This window comes from Barbus barbus (assembly GCF_936440315.1).
Source record: "Barbus barbus genome assembly, chromosome: 36".
Classification (NCBI taxonomy): domain Eukaryota; kingdom Metazoa; phylum Chordata; class Actinopteri; order Cypriniformes; family Cyprinidae; genus Barbus; species Barbus barbus.
This window is the reverse complement of record NC_136714.1, coordinates 25895273-25911118: the sequence shown is the minus strand read 5'-3', so window position 1 is coordinate 25911118 and position 15846 is coordinate 25895273. Positions and strand designations below refer to the sequence as shown.

Sequence of the window (15846 nt, the reverse complement as noted above, 5' to 3'; positions counted from 1 at the left end):
ACAGTTCCCGGTTTCCGATGTCGTAGTTTTACTCCGCAGGGGTCAGTTTCCAAGAGAACAAAGCGCAAGGATGGAGGCGGGGAGGCTCACCATGGTACTGAGACAGCACGGCCCCGACGCCCATGGTCGAGGCATCCACCTCGACGACAAAGGGACCTGAGGATCAGGGTGATGAAGGATGAGATGCTGGAAGGCTTCGTGGGCCTCGGGGCTCCAGGACAGAGACTTGGGCTTGCCACGCAGCATGGAGGTGAGGGGCGCTGTGAGCTGACTGAATAGGTGGATGAACCGTCTATAGAAGTTGGCAAATCCTAGGAATCTCTGCAGTTCCTTCACTGACTGTGGAAGAGGCCACTCCTGGATGGCATTAACCTTCCCCTGGTCCATCTGGATCCCGTCGGGGCTGATGTTGTATCCGAGGAACTGCACTGTGGAGCGATGGAACTCACATTTCTCCAACTTCAGATATAGATGGTGAACTCTGAGCCGCTGAGGGACCTGCGTCACGTGGTGGCGATGTTCGGCCAAGTTCCGGGAGTATATAAGGATGTCGTCAATGTAGACAATCACAAACTGATGGAGGAACTCCCGGAACACCTCGTTCATGAAGCACTGGAAGACGGACGGGGAGTTGGAAAGGCCATACGGCAATGGCTTCCACTCATCGCCCGCCTGGATACGCACGAGGTTATACGCGCTCCGCAGGTCCAGCTTGGAGAAAATGCGGGCTCCACGGAGCTTCTCGAGGGCGGCTGACACCAGGGGAAGTGGATACGGCAGCTTCACTGTCTGTGAGTTCAGGGCTCGGTAATCAATACATGGCCTCAAGCCTCCGTCCTTTTTGTCCACAAAGACGAAGCTTGAGGCGGCGGGCGATGTAAACCCTGAATGGTTTCGACTTGGAGCTCCCGGGGCTGCCGCTTACGAGGTAGGTTGAGCCTGATTAGGAGGGCTTGAGATATGAAGTTCCCCGAGGAGCCTGAGTTGATGAGGGCGGAGACTGAAACAGAGGATTCTGGGGTGAGTAGTTGCACTGGCATTAAGGATAATGTGGAAACATCGGGTTCAAGTTGAAGTGTACTCACCGCTGGGCGTGGAGGTCTCACGGGGCACTTCCTGATGAAATGGAAGCATAGTACAGACACAGTCCGGCCGCGAGGTGGCGAGCACGCTCAGTGCGGGAAAGACGAGCGGAGTCCACTTGCATGGGTTCTGGTACTGGAAGCCCGCAGGCGGGTGAGGCTAGCTGGTGTGCGGCTGCGTCCTCGTCACAGGCAGTGAGGTGTTGCGAAATGCGGGAGGCGCGTTGCATGAAGCTTTCCAAGCCCACGTTGTCGTCGTAGATTGCCATCTGGGAGCGAAGATGGGAATTCAACCCCAGACGATATGCACTCAGCAGCGCGGCCTCATTCCATCCGCTGGTGCGAGCATGCGGAACTCCAGAGTGTAGACATCAATGGAGGACTCCTCTTGACGTAAATCGCAGGAGTCGGTCTTGCATGGATAGTCGTCCCGCAGCGACCCCAAAGACCTCCTTGAAATGGTTGGAGAAGGCTTCATAGGAATTAATAATAACACTCTGGGCATCCCAGATCGCCTTTGCCCACAGCAACGCCTTGCCATCTAGCAGGGAGATGAGAAAAGCTACCTTCGATCGCTCGGTGGTGAACTTCTGTGGCTGCATCTCAAAGCAGAAAGCCACCACACCCAGCTGCTTCACGCGTGTAGGAAGCGGGGATAGCCATGGGACTTACAGAGGCAGGTGCCGGAGCCGGAGCCGGCAGGAGTAAGGCTCGGAGGGTATTGACCAGCTAAGCGACGAGACAATGTTTATTTCACTTGTTGGTGTGTTTGACCTCGTGTGTTTGATTCAGACGTGAGAAGAGAGCGTGGTCAAGATGATAAGCAGCTTTAGGTAATGCTGACAGCACTGCAGGTGGAAAACAGTCAACGTTTATTATCAGTGCAAGTACAAAATGCCACTTTTTACTTTAAATTGTTTATTTCTCTTTCTTACAGGTAATTTTTTTTGCATTTTGGTATATTTGTCCACTCTGCCAAGGGTCAGTCTGAGGTTTCGTTAAATTAGGAGGTCAAAGCTCAACCAGTCCGATTAAAGCCTGAGGAAGATTAACAGTGTCCGACTGTCTAATAACCCCTGATGAGATATGTGTGTGTTTGTGCACGTATGCAAGTGTGCATTTGCCAAATCCTACATTTGACAACACTAAATAAATATAGCTCTGACATTTGAAAAATGGGAAATTGGTAATGTATGGGATTTATTTTGAGGTGGAAAGAGACAAATCTGTTTAAAATCAAGCTGGAAAATTAGACTTGTCACTCTGAAACTGTATCTGGTCAACAGATGCCTATATTCAACTACATTGCAGCAAAAGTTAAAATGTTAAATTCAGCTGTATGACAGAGCGTCACTTTCTTTGTGATTTCCCCTGTTTTTTTTTACTCTTTGCAAAACACTCTTCATGTTGAAATCAGTGAATTTGCACAGAGTGAACTCTAGTATCTCTAAATGTCTCAAATGTCCCATTCAGATTACCATGGTACCACTTTCTTTTAAGATACACGCTTAACCACAAACTTTTCATCTTTTTCCAATGAAGACATTTGCAGTGAAGATAACCCTTAAATATCCCAGAATATTTTTAAAAATATAATGTGTGACCCTGGACCACAAAACCAATCTTAAATCGCTGAGGAATATTTGAAGAAATAGCCAAAAATACATTGTATGGGTCAAAATGATTGATTTTTCTTTTATGCCAAAAATCATTAGGATATTAAGTAAAGATCAAGTTCCATGAAGATATTTTGTAAATTACCTACTGTAAATATATCAAAACTGAATTTTTGATAAGTAATTTGCATTGCAAAGAACTTAATTTGGCCAATTTTAAAAGCGATTTTCTAATTTTTTTTATTTTTTTTGCACCCTCAGATTCCAGAGTTTCAAATAGTTGTATTGCAACTAAATAATAGCTTTTAATCTTTTATATCTGCCTTATGTGTGTGTGCATACTACTTCTCATTAATAAATAAAGGCTGACAGTCAGAAATGGGTCACACACACAAGGGTTTCCCCTCACTATGACATCTGACCACACCTTCAACACTGCACAAAGAGCTTCAGAGCAAAACTCCACATAAACCCACAATATCACATCAAATAATCTTTATCTCTGCTCTAGCTGAGGAGGCAGCTTCAGGTTTCAGACCCTGAAAATCTCTGGGAAAGGACAGTCAAATACTATAACTCAACAATACTCTGAAAGTGCATGCATACAGCTGAGCATTACCTTCAGATGTGTTGATTTAAAAGGTAATTTACATAATGTAAAATGTTTTAGCAAGTGTGACAGTGTGCATGGGATTTCCAACATAGACAATGCATTGCACATATATTATGAATATAAAACATTATGCAAATGAGGGTGCTTAAATTAGATCCTGTTCCCTCATTCATATGCAAGGTCAAAGAAATCTTACAGATCAATATGGATCTATAAGAAATCATGACAAGGCTCATTTCAAATGATAATCAAAAATTCTAATTTCAAAGTTATCATAATCATCTATAAACAATCAGACAAACATTAAATATTTCCTGAAATATTACATTAGCGTCACAAAAATGTAAACTGTATTAACACACAGCTCTATAAAATAGGATTAATAATATATATCACAATTCATTTGCATGCATACAGTAAACTCACTTAGAAATGATATACTAAATCTCAACTGCTTGATTTTATTTTAATTGCAAAATGTAACAATATTATTGCTCAGCTCTTAAATTGCATTGCACATATATTATAAATATAAACCATTAGGTAAATGAGGATACTTCATTTCTTTCCAGTTGGATTAATATTAGACAGGCGATAGATGCTATTTACAAGAAGTGAAAATAGTATCTTTTCTTAGCGATAGCGGTTATTTACACTAAGTGCAAATAGCAATAGATTATATATACACTATGTTAAAATAGCAGGATTTTCTGCCATTTATAGTACTTTTTGCAAATAGTGGCAATTATCTGCACTTCAGTATTGTGTTACATTATAAAACAGTATCCACTGCTCCGGGTGTGTGTTCACGGTGTGTGTGTGTTCACTGCTGTGTGTGTGCACGTTGGATGGGTTAAATGCAGAGCACGAATTCCGAGTATGGGTCACCATACTTGGCTGAATGTCACTTCACTATCACTATCACAATAATAACCTATTGAGTGTAAATTATAATTTTTATTCAAATTATTAAATGGATGCCACCTTATTGGGACAATAAAGCCCTCCCTACATCTACCCTAACCCTACCCAATACTTTATTTTCAACTTTTTGTTATTTCCTTAATTTTTTTTTTTAATAAATGCCTTCACTATGTGATATTAAATTTGAAAAGGGAGAGAAAAAAAAAAAAAGTTCAAATCCGGGTCAATCGTGTCAAAAAGACCACAATACTTGATTTACCATCTGCGCCACTGGAGCTGATGAATCATAGGCGGTTTTTATAATGTTGACCATCCCAATCACACGTTGGTGGTGGAGTATAGCCTCTGCCAACAAGGCGGGCTATTTGCACTAAGTGTTACTAAGTTTCAGTTTAGTGCATCCCTATCCTTTAATATTATATCAAAATTTATTTGCATATATAGAGTAAACAAATGTAAAGCAATATGAATTAGCAAACTGTATAAAAAGATATTTACTGTATAGCAAATCTCAACCTCATGTCCCCCCCCCATCACAAAATGTAACTATTTTCGCTCCGCTCTTTATATAAAGTTGAATATGTTTATATATTACTGCCCAACTGTAATCTGCTAAATGCAACTAAAAGGTATGAAGATATTATAAACATCAACATTCTGTAAAGCTGCTTTGATGTATGTAAAATACATACTATATTTTAAAAAATTTATTATCACATAGGACTTTTCTATTTCAATACATCCATTAATTTTACCTTTCGTCTAAATGAGTTTTGTTCTGAAGAAATCACCTACAAAATTAATTTAGCCCTATTCAGGGTTACAAACATGACGTATGTTAGCAGAGGGCACTGCACGTTCACACACCGGTGCTTTCCCACAATCACACACAGATATTTCAGTCTGCAGGCTTTGTGATGTAACAGACGCTGTTATTTCTGTCCCCTGATTAGACTCAAGACGCTCTGTTAGAGGAAAACACACATGCACACCACCACCACCGCCTATCAAACACACATCCAGTAAGTTTCACTGGCACAAATGTTCATGCATCGATCACAATCATTTATTCCAATGGCTCTGCTCAACTCAAGAGCACTGAGAGAACGTCAGGTCCATTCCAAACCTCTCTTGTGGTCAGTATTGAGCTGTGGTCACTGTGGACTGTGAGAACTGCTGACTAAGAAGCTACACACACACAACTTCTGCCACTTCAGAACTATTTCTCCATGCAAGTCAACACATCTTACTGCCAGCATCCAAAGCAAGCAGTTCAACAGATGTCATAGACCATACAAGAGTGCATTCTGCACGGAACACAGTGTCCAGCAATAAGAAATAATAATACAAAAATAACATGTTTTATACAAATAAAATATATATATATATATATATATATATATATATATATATATATATATATATGACTGTACAGGAAGACTATGAGAACTTGTGACTATAATTTAATATTTTACTTATATTAATATAATATTTGTATATTATAATATTAAATATTATTATTTGTATAATTTGCCATATGGTGTTTTTTAAATAAAAATTGTGGCAATAATTAATGTTTTTCTGTAATAATATTCATATAAATTGCTGTATGGTGTTTTTTTCATCAAAATTGCATCTACAATTTGTTTGTTTTTTTATAATATTTGTATAAATTGCTATATAAATTATATAAATTGTTGTTTTTTAAATTGTAATTGATGTCCCAACTATTGATTTAATCTTTAAAATCATATATAGTATATAGATGAATGCATATTAAAAACATGAGACTACTAATTTTTCAATCTGAAAAGATATTAGTTACTAACACAAATTAAGAAATAAATACCAAAAGGTGTTGTTTTTTTTGTGGACATGGTACTTCTATGGTTTTGGGGAACCTTGGAGGAAATATCATGATACTGTAATTCAAAGGATGTCACTGTTTGCAAGAGAGGGATTGCAGAAAAGAGATGCACTTACCTTCCCCGTACGCTTTGGCAAACAACCAGCGGAGGTTTGCTTCTATCTTGGCTCTGGCCGAGTCGTACATCTCCAGCGGCACGATTTCAAGCCCACCTTCAACCAAATCCTCTCTTCTCGGGACACCGTCCCCACCTGCAAGCGCACCTACATCCATCCTAAACACACACAGATGTTCAAGAGTTACTGAAAACATCTTAAACAGTTAATCAAAAAGTAATTAATTTTGTAAACCTATCACATAGCTTCAGATGATTTTGAATACATATGGTCGACTTTTATGGTCCTTTTGGGTCCATTTGGAAACTTGACAGTCATCGCTAAGCAAAGTATTACACAAGTTTTGAATGACACGAGTCAACTATACCTTTAATAACCTGTTAAATCAAAACTGGAGTTTTGTTCCTTATAAAGATGCTTTGAAGTCATCATATGCTAAAATAAAAATAAATCTTTTTGAAATCACACATTTCAAATATCTCTACTAGGAAAACACACCCAAATATTGACAACTCATCAACTCACAAGCGTAAAAATCATTTTTATCCAATAAAATGCTTTCTAGAATGAAATATTAAAAATCTATACTATTCTGCCAGTGATAATTAAATATGAAGAACAATTTATGTTGACATGAATTGCTAAAAAGTAAGCTGGAAAAGTGAAAAACGGTCCTATGATGAGATGAAGAATAAAAATGATGCTTTTAAAGAGTTGAAATATTGACACGCCCTAACAATACGCCTAGATCATGACTAGAAGATATCAAAAATGATAGGAAGAAACAAATTTTTTAGATTTTCAATAGAATAGTCAGCTTCTACAAAAGACAACAAGCACTCTACTGCTACAGATTTGACAGATGAAACTTCTTTGACTGTGATGTACCATGGTAAATAGCATCAGTGTACCATGGTACCACCTCAGGATTCAGCACACCCTTCTAATAAAGACAGTTTGCAGTCATTGTAAAACCCAAACAGGCCCACACAGACAAACTGATCCAGAACAGACCAAACAATGAATGATCTTAATGATGAACACACAACAACAATCACATTAACCCAAGATAAGACAGCACAAAACAATTAAATATGATGTATATCAGCGAGAAATCCTCACTGCAGGGTCAGCAGACGAGAGATTATGAATGAATGGAGCCGCTTTACTATCACTATCACAGAAATATAATCTGTGTGCACCTGTCAGCGGCCAAAACCGAGCCAGAATTTACCTCAATCCACGCGTCAGATCCACAATCCAGCTTTAAACATGCGTGAATATTCCCGACGCGTTTAACGAACGCTCCCGCGGGCGTCTGTTCGTTCGCCTCTCCGCCCAGCGCGGCCTCCGCTACATGACGCGCCGCCAGATATTCAGCAGTTATCACGTAAACGGAGAACAGAACGCGTTTGGAAACCGTCCCGGTTCAAAACGACATCTTTGCTCGTGTCTCTTCTGCCATCCGGGCGCTCGTTCATTGTCTGGCTGCCGTTGTCATGGGAGACGCCGCTGTTATTGTCACTATGGATATATATGCAAGCTCATGGAAGCACAGTGCGCATGCGCGTCCTGCAATGATATGGACCACATGATCAGTAGATTTGACCTGTACTCTATGGCTTTACAAGAGGAACAGTTTTGGAATTAATTAATTTACTTGTACTGTTGATCAAATTTCACATTCATAAGTGTAAGTTTACTAATAAGAAACCCATTTTTATGGTTTTGTTGACTGAAATATATATATATATATAGCCTGGAAAACCAAAGACACATGCACCTGTTATTATTTCATATTTAATAGTGTAGTTTTAATTTTAGATGTATATTCTCAAGTGCACTTTCCCAGGCTGTTAATGGAGGGTCGCAGGTGAATCATGAGCCTCGTTCAGTCTTTAAATAGCAAAGGTGAAGAAGTGAAAAATTAATTCAGTGAATGTCATGAGTTCCTCTTGAATCTGGGAAAAGCATTTACACTCATCTATCCAGAGATGCTTTTTGGGTCAAATGCCTTTTTTTTAAATAACCACAAAAAATGCAACCTGTGAGTGAGTTGAAACATACTATGGCTATTTAATATATTAATACTGTATTTACTTAAAAATGCTTTATCGTTATTTCATATGTATTTTGACTGGAGTTTTTTTTTTGTTTTGTTGCGTGTTGTATGTGAAGCTTTTGAAATAAGAGGGGGAATATCAACTTGTATTGAGTGTTTTTTTACAATTAAATAATGCAAAAAAAAAAAAAACATAACTGTATAGAAAATGAGAAATGTTGTCTATAATTGCCTAAGGCCTAAATGTATTTTAATTTATACCCTGACTATTGATTTAATCTATAAATTTATACACTACTATTTACTTTTCATGTTTCTTGAGCAGCAAATCAGTATATTAGACTGATTTCTGAAGGATCATGTGACACTGAAGACTGGAGTAATGATGCTGAAAATACAGCTTTGATCACAGGAGTAAATTACATTTTAATATATATCACAATAGAAAACTTTATTAAATTTAATGATCATGATATTATTGTTTTTAATCAAATTAATAGACTTATTTCAAAAACATTTTAAACAATAGTTTAAGAAATAATAATAGTGATCCTTTTTTCCGTTCACATGAATATTTTGAAGGCAAATCAAGTTTGGCAACACAGAGTAAAAGTAATGTCACCAAACGGTGTCCTTTATTGTGTCATGAAAAGTTAATTTACAAAATCATTGAACAAAATATTTTTTTTTCAAACTACAAGTCAGTCTTTTCCATGTCACCATAAAAAACATTGATCTGCATTTATAAAAAATGTCTGGAAAGCAACAATCACACCTCATGTGCACCGATGATGTCATCACACTGTGACACACACACCTGTCTCCTCACACACACACACACACAAACTCATCTACATGTCATAATATATCCTACATGTCTACAGCAGGCAATAAATAACAGTCAATGCTATGCTACATACAAAAAGCTCCCAAAAACACCTGAAGCAAGGTACCATGGGAAAAAGATTTGAGTTTAAAATTAACTCAGAACAGTGTCTACAGACGATACTCAGTAACAGCATAAATCAGCCATAAACGACTCTCTTTTGTGTAAAAACAGAAACAAACATGTGCAGAGGCATGTCAGAGTGTATGTGTGCACATGTGTTATACATTAAATTCACAATATTAAGACTCTTTTCTACATTTTTGTTCACAGAAAACTAATCGTTTGGTAAAAAAGGACCATATAAAATCTAATTAATACTGAAATTTTAATTAAAAACAAAAAATTCTGGCAGCGTCACGTTTTTCAAAATTATTTTCAGAACAGTTAATGTTCAAAATAAAAATAAAATACAGTATAAATAAAAACAAAATCTTATATCTGTAGTCCAAAACGCATATAAATAAATACAAAAATTAATAAAAATGGTTCTTAGCATACAAAAATCATAAAAAGAGTTTTTATCATTAATATAATATTGTCTATTCAGTTTAGCTTCTCGATGCCAAAGCCCCGCCTACTTGAAGGCCTCTGGGATATGGTTCATGTGCATACTGGTGGGCGGGCTCGAGATGCCCTCTGACCAATCAGACAAGTTGGAATGTGGAGACGAGCTTGACCATTGGTCAGGAGATCCAGGGGAGGGCGTGAGAAACGGGTGGTCGGGAACCTGCGGCTGGTGACTGGGAGTGTTGTCCATAGGGTTGGAATAGCCATGTTGAGAAGGCGGAGTCAGAAACTGTGTGCTAGAAATGGGCGGGGCCATGCGCTGGCTCTCCTGCGGTAGGATGGTCTGGATGGTGGCGTGTCCTGAGCCGGACTGGAGATCCAGCCCGGTTAGGTCGCCTAGGAAGTGATGAGAGAGGGCGTGGCCAGAGGCGGCGCTGTTTTGGTGCTGCATAGGTGCCATATTCTGATGGGCGTGGTTGGGAATCATGTGTGACGGCACGCCGAGGTGGCTGCTTTGCATTGTGGGATAGCCCATGACCTGTGGCATATTGGTGGCAGAGAGCATTGTGGGTATCAGGGTTGTGAAGCCTGCCTGCTGTTGCTGCACCCTTTGCAGCCAATCACACGCCGCCGTTTGAGCTCCGCCTCCATTGTTAGCCACTGGCATATGGGATAAGCGAGGAGGGGCGGAGTCAAACTGCTTCCCTAAGCTCTGAAGAGCTCCGCCCATGTGGGTGTTGGCCAATCCTTGGAGCTGATTCAAAGTAATGGGCGGAGACTGTTGAAACGGTGAGGTCATTGTGGGCGGGGACGAGACATCTGATAGGTAACCGTGGGGCGACTCCAGTGAATCGACAGGCGAGAGGACGCCCACTTCCATAATGCCTCCGTTTTTGCCCTCTCCACCCTTTTTCTTTTTCATTCTTATGTCTTTTCCGCCATCCTTCCCTCCTACACCTTTACTGCCCGGTTTCCGCGCTTTCTTGGCCGTGTTGTTGTTGTTGGCGCCGCCCGGGCTGGGCTTGATGCCCAGGTAGGTGTTTGGAGAGCAGAGAGGGGGTGATAAGGGCAGCGCGGGACTCTGGACCAGGTTGTATTCCTCTAACAGACGGACGATGTCGTGGTGCATGCGCTCCTGCGCGATGTCGCGTGGAAGCTGGTCTAGGTGATCCGCGATCTCACGGTTCGCCAGGTGATCAAGCAGGACTTTAGCGGTTTCGTAACTTCCCTCACGAGCGGCCAGGAAAAGTGGCGTCTCCTCCTGCAAACCAAGGGTATTATGGTTAATATTTTTGTTACTTGAAAGCTGAAATAAAATAATTAGTAGATGAAAGTACTAAAATTACTAACAGCAAATAAATAAAATTAAATAAATAAAACAAATGAATCCTAAATATCATTACATTTGATTATTAAATTATATTATTATTATTACTACTACTGAGATAAAAATAGCTCAAAATTAAACAAAAGTTAAAAAGAAAATCTAAAAATGTAAACAAAAGCCAATTCAAAATATGAATAAAAACTATTAGAAGTAAATAAATAGTACTAAAATAACACGGCTACAAAAACACACAAGTTGTTGCTTTTTTAATGTGCATTGATAAATCATGCTTAATAGAGTTTTAATGCTTTAATATTTACTTTACTTTACTTTTGTCATTTAGCAGACGCTTTTGTCCAAAGCGACTTACAAATAAGAAAAAGTAACTAAAACTAAAAAGTTACAACTCTATAAATACTATCTACCCACATATTTAAGAAAATAAAGAAATTAAATAAAATTGACACATGCATATTTAATGTAATATATTAGATGAAAAACAAACTAAAACGAAAATCTGAATTTTTTGCCATGGCAACTAAATGAAAACCAAAATAAAATGAAAAAAATTTTAATAAAAAAAAATACAAAAATTAAAATAACTAACAAAAAATGGTATATAAAATAAATAAAAGCACATAAAATAACAAAAAGTTAAATTGAAAACTTAAAATAAGTTTAAGATGAAGCACTAAAATTACTAACTGGAAATAAATAAAAATTAAAACCGAAATTAAACAAATGTTGGTTAAAAAAAATGGGGGAGAAAAACTAATAAAAACACACAAGACAACTACAAAAATAAGTTCAAATGAAAACGTAAAAATAAAAGCAAATTCAAAATATTAATAAAAACTATACGGAATATATAAATAATACTAAAATAACACCGATACAAAAACACATTTTTTATTTGGAATGGTAAAAAATAACAGTTATCATTTTCAAGTATAAATTTATTGACACCGATGCACAAACTCACCTTGTTATTCTGTAGGTCTTTATTCGCTCCATTCTTCAGAAGAACGACAGCAGCGCACACATTATTAACTGCAGCCGCCCAGTGAAGAGCAGATTTACCTACAGAAACATAAAAACAGAGTAAGTTCTCTCAAAATAACAGCTAAGAAAGGTGTTTTGAGAGATTTGGTTGCACATATAATGCTTGCTTGTGTTCATACCAGAATCATCAACAGCATTGGGTTCTGCATGGCAGTTAATGAGCTCCTCCACCATTCCCTCGACAGCCAATCGGGTAGCCAGGATCAGCGGAGTCGTTCCGTCATGCATGCGGGCGTCCAGATCCGTCGCTCGGTTCCGAATAAGAATCTGTGGCAAAACACAAGGCAATGTTTTAACAATACTCAACAGCCAACAGCAGATAAAAACATCATGCATTATTAACATATACCACTACTACTATTACTAATAATATTAATAACATCTTTTATCACGTAGCTGTTGTTGCATTCACACAAATTAATTTAGACTCTCTTATTAATCTCTATAATCTCCATGTATTTTTGTCATTTACCTGGAAGACTCCCTGTGCGTCAGCAGCAACGGCGGCGTGGAGAGGCGTGCGGCCCATGTTGTCTTGAACGTTAGCGTCGGCACACGACTCCAGCAGGCGTTTGGCAGCATCCGAGCGGGCGTAGCGGGCAGCCAGGTGCAGTGCGGTCTCACCGGTCCGGTCCGTCTGATTGTGCAGGTTGGCGCCGTGGTAGATAAAGTCGGTGATGACGTCAGCGGAGGGATCGTCTTCTGCCTCACCGTTTTCGTTCTCCAGACCTCCGCCGCTGCATGACGCAATCATCAGCGGAGTGAAACCGTCTACAAGAGAAACCCGAGGACAGTTTTAAAGTGCCCCTAATTTTTTTTAAATTACCTTTCATGCAGTGTGCAACACAGCTCTAAGTGAATGAAAACATCCTGCAAAGTTTTAAATCTGAAAGTGCACTGTGTGTAAAGTTATTGTCTCTCCAAAAAAAAAAACAGTCAACTCTGAATCACTAAAAAGAGTTGTTTTTAAAATGAATCCCAAGCCGTTTCATGTTGACGTCCACATGAAACATTAGCATATTGCCCTCCCACTTGTTGCGCGTGCAGACCTGGGAAAACTTGGTCTGAATGAAAATGCAAATTCATTCTCTGCCACTAGGTGTTGCTTTTGGAACATAATATAGCGGTTTCCACGGTAACGGCTGTACATAAAGCAGCACTGAGCTCAGAAAGGCTGCTTTATCAGGCATTGCAGGCAAGATGAAATGAAAATGAGTCCAATCTGACCAATCACCACAGATTAGAGTCACGCAAAGGAGGGGTTTGGAAAAATGAATCGTTGAGCGAATCGTTTGGGAGTCGTTGAGCAAATAAAGGAAAAATAAATGCAAATTATAAAAAAATAAAGTGTTTTTTGAACTAGCATGCATGTCAACCTGTTGTTGGGGACTCCCAACACCAGAATATGAACCTTTCATAACCCATAATAGGGGCACTTTAAAGAAAACTCCAGAGCTGTCATCAGTAAGTGATGGTAAAGGTGCAAGCGCTCACCAGGGCCGCGGACGTTGACATCCATGCAGTCATTCTCGATCTCGCCCTGCGGTGGAGTCGGAGCCATAGAGTTCAGCCGCAGGTCGGCAGCGTCCAGGTGCTGCTGCGTCCACTGCCGGTGATCTAGCTGACCGCTCATGTCCAGAATGGACTGCTCCTCAAACTGCACATAAATACACACTGTTACACATCCATCCGGAGTCATGGAGTAGCTCTAACACACAGCGGACAAGGTTTCATCACTCACCCGGAATCGTTTAGCTGTGTCGTCTTCTGCCCATTCACTCAGTTGTTCATCCATCAGAGAGCTGTCTGAGTTTCTCAGAGGCCTGATGGGATGGGAAGTGGAATGTTATTATTAATGTGAGTGATAAAAGTGGAAAACAGTTACGTGCAACTACATGATGTCTGTTATTGTGAACCTTAGGAACAAAAATGCATTTTTATATGTTATTAAATATGTTACTTACACTAATATAAAATACATTCATTAGCAGATATTTCGATAACAAAAAAAGGAGAAAGAAAGAAAAAAAGCACAAAGGAAATGTACCAAAACATAAAAAAAAAATTAAAGAAAATATAAAAATTAAGTCAATTGAAAATAATATTATATGCTGTAAATATTACAAAAATAACACTGCACATAAGTTAAGGTGCAAAATATACAATTCTACAAAAATATCACTTGATCCATTTGTTATAAATTTTTATACATTTAATATATTACTAAATTGCATTATAAAACTCACACTTAGGTGAAAGACATTCATTAGCGAACAGATGTATTACATTATATTAGAGGATTTTATATTACATTATCTTTCACATGATCTTTTTATTATATAACACAATTTGTTTTATGAATTATGTGTGGCATTATTGTAGTATTATTTATATACTTTTATATTATTTATTAAAATTTTGAAGTAGCTTTTATTTTTGTATTTTCAGTTTTCATTTTAATTTAGTAATTTTGTAATGTGCTTTTGTCAAGTTTTTATTTTCTTAAAATATTTTAATTTAGCTTAAATTAAAAAAAAATTAATAGTAATTTTAGTACTTAAACTTATTTCATTTAGTTGCCAAGGCAACATTTTTAAATTTTCATTTAAGTTTTTTTAAATCTAATATTTATATATGACACTGTCTCTTTAAATCACACACTCACTTGAGTCCGACAGAATCCTCTCCAACCGGTTCCCTTCGTTTCTTTTTGGGTTCTGTGACTTTAAATCCCTCGGGGAACCAAAGCTGCCCATGTTCCCTCTTCCGCTTCCTGGAGACCACGACGCCCACAGCCGCCAGCGCCAGAACCGCCAGAGCCAGCAGCACCAGGAACATGGGGTACATCTCTCCTGTTGGAGGGGGGTCCTCACCTGCGCACAGACACAGTTAATAATGCAGGAGTGTGTGTTATAGTTAACCAAATCTAAATGTATAAATCATTTTTGTTAATTAAAATAAAGCAGAAATACAACACAATATAAATATTAGATGAAAAACATTCAAAAATGAGAAATGCTGCTTGGCAACTAACAGAAATAAAATTTGTTTAGTTTAAGTACAAAAATGAGAAACTAAAACTGAAATAATTTGAAGCTATACATAATTAAAAAACTAATCAAAAGAGCATAAAGTTACAAAAATTAAAACTGAAAATTAAAGCTAAAGCTAAATTATGAATATTAAATGAAGAACTTAAATGACAATTAGAAATGTTGCTTGGCAACTTACGGAAATAAAATGAGTTTAAAAAGTACTAAAATTACTAAAAGAAAAATAATTTAAAGCCATATACTGTACAATATATAAAAACTAATAAAAAGAACAAAAGCACATTACCAAATGATAAAAACAAAAATTAAAACGAAAACTGAAAATTAAAGCTAAAATAAAATGAATATTAGATTAAAAAAAATAATAATACAAAAAATACAAAAAAACAAATGTTGCTGGGCAACTGGAATAAAGTAAGTACTAAAATTACAAAAGTTTTAGCTGAAATAAAATAAAAAATATAAATATTAAATGAAAAACTAAATTTAGAAAATTTGAAACAAAAATATTAAAACTGAAAATAAAAACTGAAATAAAAATTATTTATTCCTAAATATAAATGTTTAAAAACCACTAACAAAATAAGTGCATAACAAAATGACTAAATCTTGAACTAAAATGTATTTTTTTTTTTATTATAATCTAATTTAAAATATTAATAAGTACCATAATAGTACATAAAAAAAAAACTAAAATACAAACAGTGATTTTGGCATAAATGTGGCAC

The 15846-nt window shown here is 37.6% G+C and overlaps 2 protein-coding genes across 2 annotated transcripts in view; both read right to left on the bottom strand.

The window, feature by feature from the left end:
• LOC306856283 (calmodulin-regulated spectrin-associated protein 1-B-like) overlaps positions 1-7792 on the bottom strand; it is a 31569-nt gene extending 23777 nt beyond the window's left edge. Inside the window, exons 1-2 of the mRNA XM_079395460.1 lie at positions 7453-7792; positions 6219-6376 (exon numbers count right to left, since the gene is read on the bottom strand). Coding sequence (XP_079251586.1) covers positions 6219-6375 — 157 coding nt within the window. The 5' untranslated portion in view covers position 6376; positions 7453-7792. The remainder of the gene's footprint in view (positions 1-6218; positions 6377-7452) is intronic.
• Positions 7793-8883: 1091 nt separating this feature from the next.
• LOC306855623 (neurogenic locus notch homolog protein 1) overlaps positions 8884-15846 on the bottom strand; it is a 38156-nt gene continuing 31193 nt past the window's right edge. The window contains exons 27-33 of the mRNA XM_079394392.1: positions 14731-14938; positions 13807-13888; positions 13560-13722; positions 12538-12836; positions 12185-12332; positions 11986-12083; positions 8884-10937 (exon numbers count right to left, since the gene is read on the bottom strand). Coding sequence (XP_079250518.1) covers positions 9744-10937; positions 11986-12083; positions 12185-12332; positions 12538-12836; positions 13560-13722; positions 13807-13888; positions 14731-14938 — 2192 coding nt within the window. The 3' untranslated portion in view covers positions 8884-9743. The remainder of the gene's footprint in view (positions 10938-11985; positions 12084-12184; positions 12333-12537; positions 12837-13559; positions 13723-13806; positions 13889-14730; positions 14939-15846) is intronic.